Genomic DNA, 23782 nt, shown 5'->3' with positions numbered 1-23782 from the left:
TTTCCACCGACCGTATACCACTATAGACCTGTAAGCGGTGCTGAGCAGAACAGCGTTGCTTTCGAATATGACGTATTTCCCCGTAAGGAAGCAAAAAGGGCCTCAGAAAACAGTCGTCTACCTCGGGCGGAAGGTTAAACACCCGGACATTCGTATATATCACTTCTGCATTTGCCAAGAGAACCGTACTAGTGGAACCATCACGGTGCGTGAAGGGTACTTGAGAACCGTGACGATAAAGTATCCTATCAACCTGGATCGGATCAAGAAACTTAACAAATGACACATATTGTTCGTTGTCAAAATATGCAGTATGCACCTGATCAGTAGTGACTTTAATTGTATCGACTAAACAGTCATGTATTTCCAAAGAACCGGACTGGAAGTGACGCGTGGATTTGTCGAAGGTGAAGCTGATAGTACCTGTATGCAGAATTTTCCTGGGAACCATGGTGGACATCATGGCGCAAGACAACGCCGCGACAGGAAGGGCCGCACGAACACCGAACACTAGCCTACAACCAGCGATGCGACGCGCACGGAGACCAACACGACACTAAACGGACACGAGCAAAACACGCAGCGCTACGGTAGACTCTGAGCGCTATGGGACTTAACGTCTTAGGTCATCAGTCCCCTAGAACTTAGAACTACTTAAACCTAACTAACCTAAGGACATCACACACATCCATGCCCGAGGCAGGATTCGAACCTGCGACCGTAGCAGTCCCGTGGTTCCGGACTGTAGCGCCTAGAACCGCACGGCCACCGCGGCCGGCGCTACGGTAGAGGCGGAACTAATAGCACAACCTAGTCGCCCGACGCGCAAAGCGGGAATGACCACTCAGATAGCGGGGGCGGACATTAAGATCAGGTGATCTGGACTTCCAAGTTGTAGGAAAATGAGTGCTGATAGTTCTAGCATCCACACGTGCACGCTGTCGTAGGGTTTGAATGACGTTGGTACGCAAAAGATTCTCATACTGTTTACCAGTTACGGTACAGGTAACAGGATCTGCAGGACTCAACTCCTCGTACAAACGCGGCCCTAGGATAAAAGATGCTGTCAACCCGCACCACATAGTCACATTTGCAGACTGAAGGGGTACCGGTTGATGAGTGTGCGGAATTTTCGTTGTCCATATTCTGCATATTGACATGTTCTTGGAGATGAAAATGTGCTTCGACTGTCTACAGAATGTTCCATGGCCATTTATTGTCCACTTCCAAGCGAGCAAGAAATTCCAGAGCGAATGTTTGTCTTGCTGACAGGTCAACAGGAAGCAACTTCTGAGGATGGGTGTTTCTATAGGGATAGCAATGCAGAATGATTCTCAGGATTTTATGCACCGTGCACTGCATGTCTGCACACCACGTCTCGACACCTCCTGCACGGCCGTGGCCACCCCATCGAAAGATGTTGGATCAACTGCTTTCCTCTCTCTGCCACATTGCACTTCAAAAGAACCTGTCTTTTCGAATTTTGTAATCATTTTCTCCTAATCCGTAGCAGAAACCGAACCCATGTCTTATTTCATACCGCTACTGACGCACAATAACCGATCTTGTAAAAGAGCTCTACCAGCAGTGCGAGATCCTTCATGGAGACAGTCATGTGGGGCGTCTCGGACGCAACCCGAGGAACAGCCGTGGCCCGCGCGTCTTCTGGTGTGCATACTCTGACACTTACAGTACCACCTTTTGGTCAAATTGTCTTTTTTCTTTCATGACGTTTCCCCCAACACCAATAATATGCTGTTCATATTTGACCTTATTCTGAGCAGTGGTTCTTTCTCTACAGCGTTTTGGAACTGTAACTTTAATTAGGTGTTCCCTGTAGTTGAGCGGTTAGATCCGTGATTTTTCGTGTTAAGAACAGTGCAATAAAACAGTCTATAGTTGTAACGTCCATAAATAACTTTATTTCACTTCTAAATACTCTTTGAAACTGCTAAGAAAACTGCTAAGTTATTTACTTCTTTTTTTTTCAGCTGGTGAAGAGATGTAAGGATCTACTGCAAAACTGTACATTCAAGTTGTCGCAGAAGTTCGACTGTTGCGAACGATTTTTTCCCATCTACACTGAAGGTGGTTTCTGCTTTTCTTTCAACTCACGTCATGCAACACCGTAAGTAATATTGTTTCATTCAATTACTGTAACATTTATGTCATATTTACCTTTGTATTGTAATGATCGAATCATGTAAGATTGCCAGAAAAAAAGAAAAGCTCATCCAAGTATGACTACAACTGTAAGTCTTGTAACTTAGGTGCCGGCCGGAGTGAACGAGCGGTTAAAGGCGCTACAGTCTGGAACCCCACGACCGCTACGGTCGCAGGTTCGAATCCTGCCTCGGGCATGGATGTGTGTGATGTCCTTAGGTTAGTTAGGTTTAAGTAGTTCTAAGTTCTAGGGGACTTATGACCACAGCAGTTGAGTCCCATAGTGCTCAGAGCCATTTGAATTTTTGTAACTTAGGTAGAGACGCACAGTGGAAGCCGCTCTCGTCTGTCCATTAACAGGATACGCACTGAGAAACCGCTGATTTGACGCACACCGAACTGGAGGTAAAATGCGACGCAATCACGTTCAATTTGTAAGCCAACACCATCAAACGCCGTATATAGAGGCCCTCAGACGCCAAGCAAAGTAGAGTTCAAGAGTTCGGCATAGTTCGAGAGTCCTGGTGAACGACGACAGCTTCGGATGGACGAGCCTACAGCAAATATTATTCGTATGTCAGACTCAGTTAACTTCGCGCACAAAGAAGAACTTGAAAAAGCTTGCCTTTACGTACATCTGGGCTAGGGTTATTAGTTTCCATCGTACATTTGTCTACATGGAGCTTTGTCTTTATGTCCGTTCCTTAGCAACGAGTACTAGAACGTAAAGGTTCAATTAAAGCAACATAAGCTTTCACAATTCGTGGTGTACAGTACCGTACACTGCAGTGTATACCCGAATCTTAAGAAAGTTATAAGCTGGGAAGGTAATTTGTTCTGGCAACTGACTGGAGAATCTAGTAAGCCTCATCTAAGATTCAAGAAACTAGCGGCTATGCTCTTCCGCATGTTCATTGATAACACGTGATGAAGCAAGAAAATTCAACGAGTAAGTCAACATAGAGCCTCACTTTTCCTATGTTCTCCATGCCTACCTCCTTTGCCTAACATACAAGTTGGTTGCTTGCTTTGGGGAAGGAGACCAGACAGCGTGGTCATCGGTCTCATCGGATTATGGAAGGATGGGGAAGGAAGTCGGCCGCGCCCTTTCAGAGGAACCATCCCGGCATTTGCCTGGAGTGATTTAGGAAAATCACGGAAAACCTAAATCAGGATGGCCGGACGCGGGATTGAACCGCCGTCCTCCCGAATGCGAACATACAAGTAATTGTGTACTGTCTCCAACCACTAAGACCTGAAAATTCTCAGCTTGATCCCGTCGCTGTTTCACTCATGTACGCAGCCGCTCGCGTACCAAGAAACGGATGACCAAAAATCCCGCTTCACCTGTGATCTGAGCGTGAGCTTTTATAGTAAGTAGTCGCGACCCACGTCGGGCTACGATATATAAAACTGGTGTCAGGGTTGAGGTCCAGGTTTCGATTCCTGGCTGAGTACTTTCATTAAGAAGTAAGGTGCCGTAGAGTACTGATGATAGGGTTTTCTCTTACGAAAACTAGCAAGCTCCGTCTTAGGACGAATAGGCTTGAACTTTCGAGGTAGTTCAGTTATGGTGCACAGGCAAAACAGTCCTTCATAGTGTACAGCACGAGCGAGGCAAGAAGAAGAACGCGTGAAGAAGTCCCGTCCCGTGACGAAGAATTCTGAGAGCGCAGCGAGCAGTTCTCAACAGTGAACAACAGGGTCCCCTTAGGAGCAGTTATGACACTGGAGGTCGGGGACACCAACACTTGAATCAGTGGCACGTGTATGCTGATCGCACCGAATTCCTACCTTTTGCCTGCATGGGACGACAACAGAGCGCAACGCCTGACCGAGAAACACGGTGAGTGTATAACAGCATAGTATGGAAACGGGGTCTACGCTGCGAAAACGGACGAAAAAACATCTAATATAAAACTGGTAGTGACTTCCCCGTTGAACATGTAGCTTTTTCTGACTCATTTAAGTTACTATCGAGAGCTTTTGACGAAAATGAAGAGTAACTTAGAGAGTTCGTAGACAACTGTGACGCAGCATTCGAACTAACGCCCAGCCATAGTCATAATACACTACTAATACTTTCTAAAACTAGGATTGTGGGCGCATCTCAGAGCAAATTACTTGTACGCGGTTTGACAGCTACTTGGGCAGACGTGAAAGGAATTTTATTGCAGAACTATGAGACAAAACGGACTTAGGTTACCGTACGTGTTTATTATTCTCTAGTAGGCAGAACAGGGCCGAAAGTATGACCAAGTGAGCGAATCGTATTGACACATTGCAACACCAGTTTCGAGAATACGTCCGTGGAGTGAGGAGGGAACGAGACGTTCCGGGAAGCCATGCTGTAATTGGGAAGCTGGCGTGACCAGTGTTCATACATGGAATCGAAGATGAAGAGACTAGAACAGACGTGAGAGCACGAGGAGAGGATTTAACGCCAGCACAAGCAGTAGATCTAGCATTAAGAGAAGAAGCACAGGGGATAGAATACCTCCGAGTTATCAGGGTCGATGTCGGTAACAAGAAGTTTCCACCACACCTTAAAGAAGAGAATGGATGCAGGGTCCTCCGAATAACAGAAACAGATGTGTTCCTGACCGACACGTAAGAGTACTTAGCTCAGTACTCCTAGTAGAGAGCCAAGCTGTCAATTTATACGCGGTTCTGCCACTACCCATAAAGAGAAAGGAGGACAGGTACGTAAATTTGGCTTCATAAATGGAGTATCTTTAAATAGACGATGCCGAACAACAGCCTGCTGCGTTATAACAGGATCAGCTAGATTGCAGAGCAATATTACAAGTCCAAACGATATGCAAACTCACATTTACGATTAAAACAACACGTGAGCACAAGCCCTGTGAAACAAATCTGTTCGAGTAGCCGAAAGAGCTTCCAAATACTGTATCAAGAAAACAGTATCGATCACGAATAGCATTTGGACAGCCATGTAATCGAATGAATGGATCTACATAGCGCCTAAAGAGGAAAGATTAACAGTGTTTTGTGGTAATCACGAACCAATAGACTGTGGAGGAATTGGCTAAACTGATACTCTTAGGAAAGTGTATGGGGTATGGTGAGCAAACTATACTACATACCCAATAGACAATATGAACTGTGAGAGCCCTTCTCGACATGCTACCCCATGTTAACATATTTTTGAAGGAGGTCCCACCTGAAACAGAAATACAGACAGAGAATTGCACTTCCTTGCTCTTACACACATACGTCACTCGTAGGACTTAAAAGGGACAGGACAGCAGATGCATGAATTAGAAAACAAGTCAGGGGACGGGAGGGGAGCGGAGGCGAGGAGTGGGGAAGGGAGGGGGAGTAGAGGGGAAGGGAGTGGAGGGCTGTGGAAGCGGTGGGAGGAAGGGAGGGGAGAGGAGAGGAGTGGAGGTGAGCAGAGATGTAGGGAAGAGAGGGGAGAAGAAGGGAGGGGTGCAGAGGGGAGTGGAGGGGGGGTGTTGGGAGGGGAGAGGAGGGGTGGGGAGGGTTGGGAAGGGAGGGGATTGGTGAGGATCAGGGTGGGGAAGGGAAGGGAAGGGAAGGGAAGGAGAGGAAAGGGAAGGGAAGGTAAATGGATCTCAGAAGGACAGATTATCCGCAGGGGGTCATAAACCACTTAGCAGAACAACAGGTTAAGGACTTTGATCTATCACAATTTAATTAATTTGCATATCAGTTTGATATCAAAGTGTATTGGAAACCCTGTCATCTCACTGCTCAAGACGTCTGAGCATGATTTCACCTTGGTTTCTCCACATGTTGAAGGAACTCACCACAGCACTCCTCGAACAGCTGGCTAGTCGTGCAGTTTCGGAAATGCTCGTGCTGAGGCTCCGGGCCATCACAATCTCCCCTCAGTCAAAATCAGATAGATCGCGCTCCTTCCCCATTTTACACACATACAGCACGCTCATTGATACTACATGCAACGTGTGTGCGTCTGACCAGTCAGGTGACGCTGCCATCGCCTGAACGGGTTTGTATCGATAGTAGGTCGGTGGCCATAATGTTCTGGCTGATAAATGTACATCTTAAAAGACAGTGATAGTTAAGAAATCACACGGAACCTCTACACAAAGGAATTACAGGAATGTTCTGAACCGAACGTGTTCCTTGTAGAGCGTGTCATAAGACATGGGGGGAACAGGCCACTGGTGAAATGACTTGGCTTCTCATTAAAGCAGAACAGTTGGGTGAATGCTAGCAGTTTTCTGTATAACAGGAAACGCAAACCTCAAAACACCCGGTAACGTGACATGAGTGCTAGGGAACGTATCAACAGAGTTATGGCTGCATTCTCGAGAATCTACCATTCCAACTCCATATGCCAGGATTCAGTTTTTGTGGACCTGGAACGAAACTGAGAGAGTACCGAGACCTTGGTAACAAGGGAATTAATTTACTAAACAACACAGTGAAAGAGCACGACATTGCTTACGCTACACATAAAGATCTTCGCATTGCAGACCAAATATTAGCTGATAAGGCTAGACAGATACATCGACGAAAGGATACTGGTATCAGGTGATGTATTGTTGCATTCGTGGTTGTTAAGGCAGTGCGTGCCAATCTTAAACTGGGTGCTGGAATTATCTTCAAAAATAGCATCAATCAGCGCTGACAGTGGCGAAAGGTGCTTTGAGGCAGAAAAGGGGAAGGAAAAGGCATTTTGCCTAGCGTCCTGCCAGTACCGAAGATATATGGCGGAATAATTCCGTTTCTAATCCCTGGATTTGCAAGGCTATCAGCCATTGGTTCGTTAGCTGGGGGAACTGCTGCCATAACTCAAGTAGTAAAAATGCCCGAAACGCTGAGAAGCAATTAAAAGACGCTCAAAGGCAGAATATAGGCGAGGAGGCCATCGCTATCTTTAAAGTCATATATTTAAAACCATACGGGAAACGGCATGGGTAGAAGGAACAAAAATCCATATAGATACTACCGGACAGACCGATTACAAACACAGATCTGCTTAAATTCGACAGAAAACTCAAAATCTCGAGTTTCGCAGCGTGTTTATGCGGAATGCATTACCGATGCAATGTGGAATCTAAAGAATGTGGGATCGTTAATTTAGATGTCGTGGGAGGATATGGAACTCACTGGCTTGCGTATGTTGAAAAAACGGAATACCATCTACTACTTTGACTCATTCCACGATTTAAGAGCCGGCCGGTGTGGCCGTGCAGTTCTAGGCGCTTCAGTCTGGAACCGAGCGACCACTACGGTCGAAGGTTCGAATCCTGCCTCGGGCATGGATGTGTGTGACGTGCTTAGGTTAGTTAGGTTTAAGTAATTCTAAGTTCTAGGGGACTGATGACCTCAGATGTTAAGTCCCATAGTGCTCAGAGCTACACTCCTGGAAATGGAAAAAAGAACACATTGACACCGGTGTGTCAGACCCACCATACTTGCTCCGGACACTGCGAGAGGGCTGTACAAGCAATGATCACACGCACGGCACAGTGGACACACCAGGAACTGCGGTGTTGGCCGTCGAATGGCGCTAGCTGCGCAGCATTTGTGCACCGCCGCCGTCAGTGTCAGCCAGTTTGCCGTGGCATACGGAGCTCCATCGCAGTCTTTAACACTGGTAGCATGCCGCGACAGCGTAGACGTGAACCGTATGTGCAGTTGACGGACTTTGAGCGAGGGCGTATAGTGGGCATGCGGGAGGCCGGGTGGACGCACCGCCGAATTGCTCAACACGTGGGGCGTGAGGTCTCCACAGTACATCGATGTTGTCGCCAGTGGTCGTCGGAAGGTGCACGTGCCCGTCGACCTGGGACCGGACCGCAGCGACGCACGGATGCACGCCAAGACCGTAGGATCCTACACAGTGCCGTAGGGGACCGCACCGCCACTTCCCAGCAAATTAGGGACACTGTTGCTCCTGGGGTATCGGCGAGGACCATTCGCAACCGTCTCCATGAAGCTGGGCTACGGTCCCGCACACCGTTAGGCCGTCTTCCGCTCACGCCCCAACATCGTGCAGCCCGCCTCCAGTGGTGTCGCGACAGGCGTGAATGGAGGGACGAATGGAGACGTGTCGTCTTCAGCGATGAGAGTCGCTTCTGCCTTGGTGCCAATGATGGTCGTATGCGTGTTTGGCGCCGTGCAGGTGAGCGCCACAATCAGGACTGCATACGACCGAGGCACACAGGGCCAACACCCGGCATCATGGTGTGGGGAGCGATCTCCTACACTGGCCGTACACCACTGATGATCGGCGAGGGGACACTGAATAGTGCACGGTACATCCAAACCGTCATCGAACCCATCGTTCTACCATTCCTAGACCGGCAAGGGAACTTGCTGTTCCAACAGGACAATGCACGTCCGCATGTATCCCGTGCCACCCAACGTGCTCTAGAAGGTGTAAGTCAACTACCCTGGCCAGCAAGATCTCCGGATCTGTCCCCCATTGAGCATGTTTGGGACTGGATGAAGCGTCGTCTCACGCGGTCTGCACGTCCAGCACGAACGCTGGTCCAACTGAGGCGCCAGGTGGAAATGGCATGGCAAGCCGTTCCACAGGACTACATCCAGCATCTCTACGATCGTCTCCATGGGAGAATAGCAGCCTGCATTGCTGCGAAAGGTGGATATACACTGTACTAGTGCCGACATTGTGCATGCTCTGTTGCCTGTGTCTATGTGCCTGTGGTTCTGTCAGTGTGATCATGTGATGTATCTGACCCCAGGAATGTGTCAATAAAGTTTCCCCTTCCTGGGACAATGAATTCACGGTGTTCTTATTTCAATTTCCAGGAGTGTATTTGAACCCATTTTTGAACCACGATTTAAGACCGCCTGAAGAAATGTGTCGTTACTTCACCGACGGGAAGCAGGTATTGTACAATGATATTCATATCGTGTCTCCAGCCTGAACATAACGTCATCTTGACACAATATATTGGACCTACAACTGGTCGCTATCTTCTCGTGATTAACCCGTCGCACTAACTTGCTGGAACTGAAATCAAACCGTTGCTGCCGCTCCTTCATACATCACCTGTAGGACCACGGCGCGTGCGCGAACAGAATTGCCCTCTAACACAACGCACGACAGCGCACCAGTGGTGAAAACTCAATGAACGATAAATCGCTATCCAACACTGTGCTTTTAATTACCGAAACAAGGATAGTTGTTTTTTAATATCAAACAAAACAGGGTTCCAACTCTAACTTAAGAGTTACCCCTTATCTCTGTTTATGATACTGTCAGACAGCCGCATTTCAATAGCTTCTTTTACTTCATAATCCCAATAACTTGACGCAGGGGTAACCACCTTTGTCTCATCATACAACATTTTATGCCCTTCGGTAAAATAATGTTCCGCAACCGCAGATTTTTGTGGCTGAAATAAAAGCGTGTGGCGATGATGCTCCACGCATCGAGCCTGGACCGTACATATAATTAGTCCAATATAGGCTTTCCCGAAATGGCGGAGAATTTTTTAGACACCGGGCTTCCTCAAACCTGAATCATCCTTCACTGAGCCAAGCAGCCCTCAAGTTTAGCTGGAGGACTGAATACACTTTTTGTTGTGGACTGGCAAGACAGCCAATCCACAGTGACGGGTAGGCGAAAGGTACGCGTTTAAGCTCACGCAGGCTGGCGTGAGGTCTGGAACAGTTAAAGGATTTGAGTCTAGCAAATAAAGTACGTAGCTGTTGGAATACTTAACTTTAATCCATAATTGGTGAACATCGGTCTGACGGTAGATGCATCACAAGATAAATAGCAAATGATAATGGCGCCTTGCTAGGTCGTAGCAAATGACGTAGCTGAAGGCTATGCTAACTATCGTCTCGGCAATTGAGAGCGTAATTTGTCAGTGAACCATCGCTAGCAAAGTCGGCTGTACAACTAGGGCGAGTGCTAGGACGTCTCTCTAGACCTGCCGTGTGGCGGCGCTCGGTCTGCAATCACTGATAGTGGCGACACGCGGGTCCGACGTCTACTATCGGACCGCGGCCGCTTTAAAGGCTACCACCTAGCAAGTGTGGTGTCTGGCAGTGACACCACACTTTTAATGTCAAATCTCTTAAAATTCTTCCTATTTTTGAAGATATGCTTACCACGAAAGGTAGGAACACAACCAGTTTCCTTGTATCTTCTGCCGGTTACCGCGAAGGTCCAGTCCGTAGAGCGCGACGGATCTGACTGACGGTATTACCATTCTGCTTGAACACTGTCTTTAGATGAACCAGTTCTTCTGTCAAACTATCTGCATCTGAGACGGCATAACCTCTTTGTACCAATGTACGCAGGACTCCTTTGCGTCGGAACGATGGATGATAACTTGATGCATCAAGATATCGGTCCATATGCGTTGGCTTACGATAGACACTGTGTCCTAATGTCCTATCATCCCTCCTGCAGACATCTAAAAACGGAAGTTTTCCATCATTTTCAACTGCCATCGTGAACGTAATATTGGGATGCAGACAATTAAAATGATATAGGAAGCGATCTAGAATATCCCTGCCATGTGCCAATACCATACACGTAACGTCGATGTATTTCCAAAAACAAGTTGGTCTTAAGGATGCCGTCTTTAGTGCCGTATCCCCGTATCCTCAAAATCTTCCATAAACAAATTGGTGACTATGATCATTCGAAATCAAGATGCAACGTCGTACACTCTAACTCTAAAAGAACGTTCGGCTGAATTAAATAATTAAAAGCAAACTACTTTCCTCCAACAGATCTGAGCAGGGAAGAGCTGAGTATAGCACTGATCGGTCTTGAAACACACAACATAGCTAATGTCACTGACGTAAATAATAAATGGTTCAAATGGCTCTGAGCACTATGGGATTTACATCTGAGGTCATCAGTCCCCTAAACTTAGAATTACTTAAACCTATCTAACCGAAGGACATCACACACATCCATGCCCGAGGCAGGATTCGAACCTACGACCGTAGCGATCGCGCGGTTCCGGACTGAAGCACCTAGAACCGCTCGGCCACAGCGGCCGGCTAAGTAAATAATAAACTGCATTTAGGGAGTGGCGAACTTATGGTAATATCTCCTGCCTACTATGACATTGGCGATTTAAATGCTTATATAAAATGATTTGTAAAAGGATTTGAGTTACTAGCAAACACTAATACGTTTAAAACAAAGATAAAAATATCAGAAGATACACAGGGGTTTAGTCACAAAGGTTCAGTAAGATCGGTACTATATTTCTAGGGAGGACAAGTGCAGGATAAAATTTATGAGTAGTATCAGCCAGCAGACATATTACCAGTCAGTACGATTCGTGTAGAGAGTAATATCGCGACGAATTCGCACCTCAATGACGACTAGTCCATACTACATACACAGTCTTTCCCAGTAGTCCCATATACACCATGTGATCAAAAGTATCCGGACACCTCAAAAACATACGTTTTTCATATTAGGTGCATTGCGCTGCCACCTACAGCGAGGTACTCCATATCAGCGACCTCTGTAATCACTGGACATCATGAGAGAGCAGAATGGGGCCCTCTGCGGAACTCACGGACTTCGAACGTGGTCAGGTGATTGGGTGTTACTTGTGTCATACGTCTGTACGCGAGATTTCCACAGTCCCAAACATCCCTAGGTCCACTGTTTCCGATGTGATAGTGAAGTGGAAACGTGAAGAGACAAGTATAGCACAAAAGCCTATAGGCCGTCCTCTTCTGTTGGCTGACAGAGTCCGCCGACAGTTGAAGAGGGTCGTAATGTGTAATAGGCAGACATCTACCCAGACCATCACACAGGAATTCCGAAGTTCAGCAAGGTCTACTGTAAGTACTATGACCGGCGGGAGGTGAGAAACATGGATTTCATGGTCGAGCGGCAGCTCATAAGCCACACATCACACCGGTAAATGCCAAACGACGCCTCGTATGATGTAAGGGGCGTAATCATTGGTCGATTGAACAGTAGAAAAACGTAGTGTGGAGTGGAGAATCACGGTACACAATGTGGCGATCCGATGGCAGGGTGTGGGTATGTCGAATGCCCGGTGAAAATCATCTGCCAGCATGTGTAGTTCCAACAGTAAAATTCGGAGGCGGTGGTGTTATGGTGTAGTCGTATTTTTCATGGAGGGGGCTTGCACCCCTTGTTGTTTTGCGTTGCGCTATCACAGGACAGGTCTACATTGATGTTTTAAGCACCTTCTTGCTTCCCACTGTTGAAGAGCAAGTCGGGGATGGTGATTTCATCTTTCAACACGATCGAGCACCTGTCCTTAATGCACGGCCTGCGGCGGAGTGGTTACACGACAATAACATTCCTGTTGCCATGGCGATTGTGTCTTAGGCAAAGCTGAAAATGTCTGTGGTGGAGCGCATTGGTTCTCTGCGCATGCGCGACACTGTGATGTCATCTGCTCAATGTGGGCGTTCATGCCCTGCCAAGAAAAGCGCCGTCGCGCTATCTGTTTAGTGTGAACAATTCCCCAATGTCCTTGGTGGAGCAATCGCACCACATCCTTTTGCAACACTTTGGGAATAAGCACACGCCATTGTCCATTGTCATTTTGAACTAGAACCACACCTTGTTGTACCGAAAAGGTGCCGACGTGTAAAATATCGGCGCACAGCTGAGTTCTGGATACTGTCCAATGAACGAGGCCAAAAGTTGCGAAAGTAATGCAACAAAATCTTGAGATCTTGGTCTGCTTCCGTGGCCTGCGCAATTTTTCTGTAGTTCAAGGGAAAAGATTCCAGCAATTCAGAGTCCTGCGCATCGATTTGGCAACAAGATGTGGCAGATGCATCAAATTCAGAGTCTGGGCCTATCCGAAGGCGACATGGGCGCCTGCATTGCCATGCTTTGCCGTAGGTCTGTACACAGTTTCATACTGGTACTGCAAAAGCAACAAAGCCCAGCGTTGCAATTTTTGAACAGTGCGTGTACGATCCGGCTTTGACGGATGAAACAAGTAGTGCAAAGACTTGCGATCTGTCACTAAATAGAACTTGCGACCATACAAATAGTGATGGAACTTTGTCACACCATTCACAATAGCAAGAGCTTCTTTTTCAATTTATGAATAATTGCACTGAGTTGGAGTTAACAATTTTGAGGCAAAAGTAACAGGTCTGTCTCGTGCGCCTATTCTGTGTGAAAGCACAGCGCCGATTCCGTAGGAAGAAGCGTCGGCTTGCAAAACTACTGGATTGGTAGGATCAAAATGCATTAAACATCTGTCACTAAGGAAAGCATATTTTAGTTTCTGAAATGCGTCTTGACAATCTTCAGTCCACACAAAAGGTACCTTTTTGCGACGTGCAGTGGAGCCGCAATCTGAGCGGCATTCGGTAAGAAACGAATGTCGTTTGTGGGATTAAAGCGACCAGACTGCTGCGGTCATCGGTCAAACGAATGTAGCACGTCATTTTGCCTAATACTGACTGCAGTTCAGACACATTGTGAGGAAGATGCGGGTCACGGATCTCAAGCAAATGAGACTGGAGGGGGTGCATACCCTGACTGTTTATCACATGTCCTAAGTACTGGAACTCAGTTTGAAAAAAGTCACCTTTCGAGACGACACTTGAGTCCTGCTTCTGACAACGCTCGAAAAAGAGTACGCAAATTATCAATATGTTCCTGTGGTGTACGACTTGAGACGACAATATCGTCTAGGTAGTTTGAACAAAATGGCACTTTTGCTGTCAGCTGTTCCAAATAACCTTGAAAAATGACGGGTGCGGAAGCACTGCTGAAGGGACAACTCAAATACCTGAACAGTAGTACGCATGTATTTGCAACAAACGCTTCCTGTGATTCTTCGTCCAATGGAATTTGCAAGTAGGCATCACGCAAATCTGTCTCAGAAAAGTTACGTCCTGCCCATAGCCTGTCCATAAGTTCTTCTGGGCGAGGTAACGGTTAAGTGTCAACTACTGTCTGTGGGTTGACTGTAGACGTCTAGTCTACACAAATGCGTATGCGACCAGAAGGCTTAAGCAACAAAACGAGAGAACTTTCCCACTGGCTAGCTTGAATGGGAGGAATTACACCGTTATCTTGTAATTCTTCACCGGCCGGGGTGGACGAGCGGTTCTAGGCGCTACAGTCTGGAACCGCGCGACCGCTACGGTCGCAGGTTCGAATCCTGCCTCGGTCATGGATGTGTGTGATGTCCTTAGGTTAGTTAGGTTTAAGTAGTTCTAAGTTCTAGGGGACTGATGACCTCAGAAGTTAAGTCCCATAGTGCTCAGAGCCATTTGAACCATTCTTCCAGTTCATTGGCTACTGTGTCTCTTAAAGCAATTGGAACGTTGCGGGCCCAGAAAAACTTAGGCTGTGCATTGTCTTTCAGTGTAACATGCGCTGCAAAGTTATTAGCTTTTCCCATTCCGTCTGAAAATACTCCAGGAAATTCTTTATGCAAGCTAGCGACGCTGTCTTTTCGTGCAAAAGCTGAAAGTACATTGTCTTGGGTGCTAAGGCCAAACAAATTAAAGGCATCTAAACCTCTGGATTTCAGCACAGTAAAATTTACTGTCTTGGTGTGCGATTTGTAAGTGACAGGCAAATTACACTGTGCAAGCACTGGAATTTCTTGTCCATTGTAAGCAATGTGGTGCCTGCTAGATTTAGAAAGGCGTGGTGAGCCTGACTGTTCGTACGTGGCACGATTAAGCAAAGTTACTGAGGCTCCTGTGTCTAACTGGAAGTTCACACGATGGCCAGCAATTCGTAATGTGACATTTTGTTAGAACGTCGCTGCGTAGCACTAGGGCGAGAGTGAGGCACAACCTTAATCATATTTTTTTTAGAACCTGTTGTAGGTTTTGAAAACACAGCGTTGACTTCATATGCACAAGCCTGTTTTTTTCTGGGAACGGGCAAAATTGGCGTTTTTGTGCCGTTGCAAACAAACTGCTTGGACATGAACTTTTTCGCGCACGTGTAACACGTTGCGTTGCGTGACGGGCAATCGTGTCTTTTATGGCGAGCAAAACATCTAGGGTAAATTTGTAGATCTGTTTACATGTCTATGTGGCTGACCGCGCGACTGTGTACGCGCTCGTTGTTGTGGATCTGCGGCCGACGCCGCTTGTGCAGCCAGTAGTTGTTGTATCGTCGTCAGCAAGGCAGCAGTTTGTTGGTTCTGAAACTGAAAAGATTGTGCTAGATCCATCGTCTGGGCCTGAGGCGCGTGGCAGTGGGTAGAGGGGGCAGGGTAACCATGGTTCACACAAATACGTTATACCAAAAAGCAAGCAAAGCCTCTGAAAAGGGAAATTTGATTAGCTGTGTGGCTCGCCTCCTGGAATGCACGCACGAACAAACAACAGCAGATTCGCAGAATGATCATCCCTACAAGCTAAAACACAAGAGAAGTAACCAAAATCATTGGCCAAGCTGATTAACTTTGATCTGTACTGAATTACCCTCTTCGCCACTTTGGTGTCGTCATTGCCACTGTAGAGCCTTGTACCAGGGAAAGCAAGGGAGAGGACATTATTTGGTGGTCAGTATCCTCTTTCTACAACACAACTGCACACGTGTATTAACAGGGTTCTTTATTTACAAGAACAAGAAGCTACTTATGTTTAAGCTTTCATGTGTTGTGGTACAAGCTCTTCTGTAATAGTCCGCATTAGCCTCACTGCTGGTGGAGTACAAATCCCACTATAAATACTAAACTCTTGTAGTCAGTGATGTGAACTGACAGACACCAACTAGAACAGGGACTGAGACTCTGACTCTCTGACTGAGACTGCGACTGACTGGGCGATTCCGGTCCGCGGCGGCGATCTAAATACTTGTGGTCGAAAGAGCGTTGTGGCGCGTTGCTTGCAAGTCTGTCTTTCACCTCCGTCTTAATAGCCGCACTTGCTCCAGCGCCTGCTATCGATCTTCTCACAACCTATGTGCCAACGGGTGTGCTGGCGACAGTTTATGAAAGCACAGACACATTATGACACAAGGCACTTTTGTCGCATATGCCTCAACTCTTTTACTAACCGTGAGTATTTAGAAAGACATCTGCTTGACTGCTTGAGCCAGGAACTGGTATGTGTGGAAATGCCCACTGAGAATAAAAATTCTTAGAGTTTAGGAAGGGCCATCACCAGGAAGGATGTGCCTTTGTTGTGTACACTGACTTTGAGTGTTTGCTATTTCCTGTGGCGCATTGTCAAGGAGGTCCCAACGCCTAGCAAACCACTTTCACAGAACATGTACCGTATGCGGAAGCGCATCAGACCACAAATTTGGGCCATATGTCTCAGGGATTATCCTGTGAGAAGGCTTCCCCCTGAGCTCAAAAAGCTTGCGAGGGATGTTGATGACCTATATAGCAAGAACATGCTAATGAGCAGCTGCAGGAGAACGATGCCTTCTACAAGCAGGCGGTTAAATGTCATGTTTGTGACCTGCCTTTGGACAGGAAAATTGAAATTCCATATAGAGATCACTGTCATCTGACGGGGAATTTCCGCTTTGTAGCTTGAAACACATGCAACCTGAAGTACAAAGCACCATGACACATACTCGCCTTCTTCCATAATTTGAGTGAGTGTGATGTTTACTTTCTTGCTGAGCAGTTGAGCACTTGAGCTCTTTTGGGTTGGAGTGTGATAGGGTCAGTTTCATACCTGACGATGTAGAAAAATACACTTCATTCTCCAAGCGAATGACGCCAAGACTATTGCTCGGCTTCCTGGTTTCACTCTGATTTATATAGGCGCCTCTTCAGAAACTTGGTGAGACGATACGTCAACAGATATGCATATCAGTCGATATGCATTTCCCAATGATCGAAAGTTTCACCTAATAACGAAGATGGGGTCATACGAATACCTGAATTCGATGGAAAGACTCCGCGAAACCACATTACTTGATATAACCGCATTCACCATCAAACCCACTGGCACTGCCATGCGGTTAACGTTTGGCAGGAGTTCAACGTCTCTGATTTAGAGGTTCATGCTAAATTGCACATGGAGGCAGACATGCGCTTGCTTGCAGACAGTTTTGAGTAATTCTGTAGTGTATGTCTGGGCACATACATTCTGGGTTCTGCCTTCTATAACACCGCGCCAAGACTTTCGTGGGATGCAGTGTTAAAAAAGACACGTGTCAACCTTGAAATGTTGACTGATGTTGAAATGTTCCTTTCTTTCGAACGTGGGATTCGCAGGGGACTTTGCCAGTGCGGCCACAGGTATTCCAAGGTGAATAAACCATGAGTGAGTAAGTGGGAGTACAGGTCATCTGATGATCTGAGTTACATACTTTACTTGGATGTGAACAATCTCAACGAACAGGTCATACGCCACTCTGACATGTGGAAGTTTCGGATGGTTGTCCAAAGAGGAAATCATGAGACTGAAGGAGAATATCCTCGTTGCCGCTGCTGACGTTAGTTGGGTATATGTTCTGGAGGCACACCTGGAATATTCAGCCGATTTGCATGACATGCACAGTGACCTGCCATTGTGTCCTGTGTGTGTTCCGCGAAATGATTCCGTCTCAAAGCTAATGACAACGCTGGGAAATAAGTAGAGATATATTCTACACTATGAAAACCTCTAGCGATGTCTCAAGTTGGGGATGTGACTTCTTAGAATCATCTGCGGCATCTCCTTCGAGCAGCATCCCTGGTCGAAGGAGCATATTGATTTAAACGCTAAACAGAAGGCTTTTGCAATGAAAAAGATTTTGATAAACTAATGAATAATTCAGTTTTAGGCAAAATCATGGAGAATGTTAGAAACAGTTGCAATATTCTTTTTTGTACCCCTGGGATGGGCGTTATGATGCAAAAGATTACGTCACAAGGCCAAATTTTAAGCAGGCCACAATCTTCAATGAAGGACTAGTCGCTGTGGAGTAGCCTAAGGTTTCAGTTGAGTTCACGAAGCCTGTCTGCATCGATATATGTGTCCTTGGTCTCTCCAAACTTCTCATGTACAGATTCCATCACATGTTTGCCACACCAAAACTCACTGATGTCAAGTTATCTTTGTATGCATACAAAAAGTTTCCTCTGTTGGGTGAAGGGTTGCGATCTATATGAAATAATTAGATGTAATCCCGAGGAACTCGACATGCCTGGATTTACGACCGATAATCCTTATAACGTAACACCCCAGAAGAAGAAGGTTATCGGCCTGATGAAGCACAAGGCGAATGGCTCGTATATTGAGAAGTCTGTAGGGCTCATATCGAAGATGTATGCATACCATATAGATGCAGGTGCCACCCAGGGACGGGGTAAGGATTTAGGTCAAGCAACCTCAGGAGCGAACATGATAGAAGACTATAAGGAGTGTATGGGATCTGATTTTTCTGATGATGATTCTGCTCATATGAAGCAGAAAGTAGTCATTCGGTCATGGGACCATGATGAACACTGCACTGCAACTGAAAGTCGATACGTCACGTCATGACAACAAATGATTCATCTGTGCGGATTGGATTGGAACCGTCCCGTGCTCACACTATTCGCTCAAGTGAGTTAGAGGGTGTGAGTGTGTGTGTGTGTGTGTGTGTGTGTGTGTGTGTGTGTGTGTGTGTGTGTGTGTGTGCTTGCTGTTCTTCACCTGCTGCTGCTACTCGCTATACGCTGTAAATATGGTAAATAATTAAAGAAATCATCTTAACATGCTGAATCTCTGCTACTTGATTACTTGCTGTCATATAAATAAATTCATTCTGCATTTATAAAGTCTCCTGTTTAAAAAGAAAAGTATTGTTACTGAAACTTCCTGGCAGATTAAAACTGTGTGCCCGACCGAGTCTCGGTCGGGCACACAGTTTTAATCTGCCAGGAAGTTTCATATCAGCGCACACTCCGCTGCAGAGTGAAAATCTCATTCCAGTATTGTTACTGATTTAACGCATCTCTGCTGCTGTAAAAGCATTGAATAGTTGATCAAGAGCTGTAACGTAAAAAATAAAATCATTGTGTACTTATGCAATCTCTTTTTTAAAAAATGTTTTGTTTCTCATAATAAACCATGAGATTTTATTCCGCATCTGTGTTGTTACTATTATTATTATTTGATGCTTTCACAATTAAAATTATTGTAGCGTGAAAGTAAATAAGAACAACTTTATACAAATTTTTATTGTTTTACACACAATTATTCAGCTTCAGAGTCAGGTCCAGTTAATTGTTTTCTATACGCTTTGCATTCAGCCTGAATCGTGTTCAAGCCTATAGGTGCAATTACACACGTGGGCATTCATTCAGTAAATTCAGCCTCTACTGATGTAATAGTTACAGACTCAATACTTACACTCTTTGGTACAAGACGTACTGCTCCACTTGGTCAGTATTTATAGTGTTATTGCACAAGTACTCAACAAATTCATAGTACACTACTCCCACTTATTGATTCCAATGACACAGTCTATCGGTGACAATTGATAGTGCATAATACAGGTCTTTCTTATTAACACCGAGCGAGGTGGCGTAGTGGTTAAACACTGGACTCGCATTCGGGAGGACGACGGTTCAATCCCGCGTCCGGCCATCCTGATTTAGGTTTTCCGTGATTTCCCTAAATCGCTCCAGGCAAATGCCGGGATGGTTCCTTTGAAAGGGCACGGCCGACTTCCTTCCCAGTCCTTCCCTTATCCGATGAGACCGATGACCTCGTTGTCTGGTCTCCTTCCCAAAACAACCCAACCCCCAACCCCCTCTTATTAACAACGCCGGCCGCGGTGGCCGTGCGGCTCTAGGCGCTGCAGTCCGGAAACGCGGGACTGCTACGGTCGCAGGTTCGAATCCTGCCTCGGGCATGGATGTGTGTGATGTCCTTAGGTTAGTTAGGTTTAAGTTGTTCTAAGTTGTAGGGGACTGATGACCTAAGATGTTAAGTCCCATAGTGCTCAGAGCCATTCTTATTAACAACATTGTGATGTTTTAGATATTCAGGGTGATCATAATTAAAGTTAAACTTTCATAACGCTGTAGATATAGCACCACTGGTCAGAATGACGTCAAATTACAATGGGATATTATCGGAGAAGGGGGAAAACGTATGGCAGAAGAAAAAAAAATAGCGTGAAAACTGATCGATAGATGGCGCTGTACGTGTCATAATACGTAAATGAAACACCTGCCACGCGCACGACCCATTGAAGTTGGTATAAACAAGTCGGGTACACGGCTTCTCCTCCTTTCGCGTCTGCGAAGTTGGCCATGACTGTCTCAACGCACGATCGCGCTCTGCTTGTACAGCCGTATTACAACGATGATTACTGTGCACACGTCGCTCTGCAGAACGTCCGGCACTGAAGGGTTAGAAAAGAGGCGTTGGTCCGATGACTGCCGTTGGTCTGGAGAAAATGATTCGGGAATTCGAAAAGACGGGTTCTTTTGGTGCGCAACCTGGTAGAGGGAGGAAACGAAATGATTCGACGTCAGTGGAAGCAGTGGCCATAGTTATGCAGGAGGAGACGAGTGGTGGTGTGCAAACGTGTAGTGCACGGAGAATTGCCCGAACATTGGACATACCCGTGAGCACGGTGCGTAAAATCCTATGAAACATTCTTTTCTGCTATCCATTCAAAATTACCCATGTACACGAGTTGCTTCCTGTTGACCTGCCAGCAAGAGATACCGTTGCTTTAGAATTTCTTGCTCGCATGGAAGTGGACAATGATTGGCCATGGAAGATTTCGTGGACAGACGAAGCCCACTTCCATCTGACTGGTTATGTCAATACACAGAATTGTCGAATATGGGCAACGGAAAATCCACACTTCATCCTGAAAAGGCCACTGTGTGGTGCGGGTTTACATCATCATTCATCATAGGGCCATATTTTTTCGAAGAGACAGGTGGTTTCTGTCCTGTTACCTGTACCGTCACTATGAGTGTCTTTTGCGCAACACGTCATTCCAGCTCTCCAACAACGTGGATGTGTGGATTGGATCATTTTTATGCAAGATGGCGCATCTCTGCACACTGCAAATCCAGTTAAGCAGCTGCTGAAGCACCATTTCAGAAATGCTAGAATCATCAGCCGCCATTTCTCTACAGCCTGGCCGTCCCGATCACCTGGTCTTAATCCGCGTGACTTCTGGCTGTGGGGCTGTCTGAAAAATGTTGTGTTCAGTGTTCCGATTGTAGACTTTGTTGCATTAAAGACACGCATTGCGCAACGTATTCTGAACGTGACCCCAGAAACACTTCGATCAGTTGTGGAACATGCTGTTTCTCGATTTCAACTTGTTGCAGAAAACGGTGGGCAGCATATTGAACATGTCTTGCGCCAAATTAATAATACGATTTGATTTTGATTTACGCTTATTATGCGGTTTTTGACCTCAGGACAATTAAAAACCGATGTGATTGAAGCTTTTTATGCGGTTTTTCGTCTCAGGACAACTAAGAACCGATGTGATTTATGCTTTTTATGCTGTTTTTGGCCTCAAAACAATTAAAAACCGATTTTTCCCATCCGATGTGATGTGAACTTGCCATGGTGGATGGGCTTACGTAACTAACAGTATCACACCTGTACACCCATACACGATGAGTAGTACAGTTTGTTTAACGTCAAACGTACACATTAGGCATTGTTGTATGATTCATTTGTCATTTGTAGCCGGCCACCATAAATTACGATGCTTACAGCGCCATCTATTGCTACATTTTATAACTATTTATTTTTCTTCTGCCATACGTTTTCCCGCTTCGCCGCGATAACCGACTTTAACAACACAGAAGAGAGTCTGTAAAGGTACACTGATGCTATGTGAATCATTATGGAGAAAAATAAGAAACAAGTGTCTCAATTTCGAAATGAAACAGTCTAATGATTGCAGCGACAAACCTTAAAGACAGTGTTTAATGAACTGATGATGCAGTTGGTAGCACTTTTCCAAGAATTGAGAGGAGAGTACGAACTGATATTGGCAGCCATCGTGTATGTACAAAAACGAATATTAGCACTTCGTATCACGAACCCCACAAGGGGCACCAGTTTTATATGTCGTTACCCGACCTGGATTATGACATACTTAATAGCTCGCGCTCAGATCAGAGGTGAAGCGAGATTTTTGGTCATTCGTTTCTTGGTATGTGAGCGGCTGTGTACACGAGTGAAACAGCTACGTGATAAAGCTAAGACTTTTGAGGTATCTGCGATTGGAGACAGTACAGAATGACTTGGATGTTAAGCTAAGGAGATAAATGTGGCCATGATAGGAGGAGTGAAACTCTGTGTTGGCTTACTAATCTGCATTTTATTGCTTCTTAACGCGTTTGCAGTGAATATACAGAAGAGCATAGTCACTGGTTTATAAAAACTTATATGAGGTTTACTAGATTCTCTAATCAGATATTAGAACAAATAGTCATCCCAGCTTATATTTTTGTTAAGATTCAGGTATATACAGCAATGTATGGAACTACAGACCACGAACCATGAAAGTGCCACATTTTGTTACTTTAATCAAATCTTTAGGTTCTAGTACTCGTCGTTATGGAAAGGACATAAAGACAAGGCTGCATGTGAACAAATGTACGATGGAAACAAATAACCCTAGCCCTGAGGTAGGTAAAGGCAAGCATTTGCAAGTCCTTCTTAGTGCACAAAATTGAGTGCGACTGATCACTTACATACAAGTAGTATTTGCTGTAGGCTCCTCCATCCGAGGTTGCTGTCTTTCGCTGAAACTCTCAAACTCTGCCGAACTCTTAAACTCTGCGTTGCTTGGCGTATGAGGGTATCTATGTATGGCGTTTCGTGGTGTTTGCTTACACATGGAACGTGACTGCGTCGCATTTTACCTCCAACTCGGTGCGCATGACATCAGCGATTTTTCAGTTCGTATGACCTGTTCCCGCCCATGAACCATGGACCTTGCCGTTAGTGGGGAGGCTTGCGTGCCTTAGCGATACAGACAGCCGTACCGTAGGTGCAACCACAACGGAGGGGTTTCTGTTGAGAGGCCAGACAAACGTGTGGTTCCTGAAGAGAGCAACAGCCTTTTCAGTAGATGCAGGGGCAACAGTCTGGATGATTGACTGACCTGACCTTGTAACACTAACCAAAACGGCCTTGCTGTGCTGGTACTGCGAACGGCTGAAAGCAAGGGGAAACTACAGCCGTAATTTTTCCCGAGGGCATGCAGCTTTACTGTATGGGTAAATGATGATTGCGTCCTCTTGGGTAAAATATTCCGGAGGTAAAATAGTCCCCCAATCGGATCTCCGGGCGGGGACTACTCAAGAGGACGTCGTTTTCAGGAGAAAGAAAACTGGCGTTCTACGGATCGGAGCGTGCAATGTCAGATCCCTCATCGGGCAGGTAGGTTAGAAAATTTAAAAAGGGAAATGGATAGGTTAACCTCAGATGTAGTGGAAATTAGTGAAGTTCGGTAGCAGGAGGAACAAGACTTTTGGTCAGGTGACTACAGGGTTATAAATACAAAATCAAATAGGGATAATGCAGGAGTAGGTTTAATAATGGATTAAAAAATAGGAGTGCGGATAAGCTACTATAAACAGCACAGTGAACGCATTATTGTGGCCAGATAGACACGAAGCCCATGCCTTCTACAGCGGTAAAAGTTTATATGCCAACTTGCTCAGCAGATGATGAAGAAATTGATGAAATGTAT

At 45.9% G+C, this 23782-nt stretch overlaps 1 protein-coding gene across 1 annotated transcript in view; it reads left to right on the top strand.

Moving 5' to 3' along the window:
- LOC124722936 (sodium channel protein Nach-like) overlaps nt 1-23782 on the top strand; it is a 174537-nt gene that overhangs the window by 68221 nt on the left and 82534 nt on the right. The window contains exon 5 of the mRNA XM_047248097.1: nt 1992-2128. Within this exon, the coding sequence (XP_047104053.1) occupies nt 1992-2128 (137 nt within the window). The remainder of the gene's footprint in view (nt 1-1991; nt 2129-23782) is intronic.

This window comes from Schistocerca piceifrons, chromosome X (assembly GCF_021461385.2).
Source record: "Schistocerca piceifrons isolate TAMUIC-IGC-003096 chromosome X, iqSchPice1.1, whole genome shotgun sequence".
Classification (NCBI taxonomy): domain Eukaryota; kingdom Metazoa; phylum Arthropoda; class Insecta; order Orthoptera; family Acrididae; genus Schistocerca; species Schistocerca piceifrons.
Note: the sequence above shows the minus strand (reverse complement) of the source record. Positions and strands in the feature narration are given on the sequence as shown.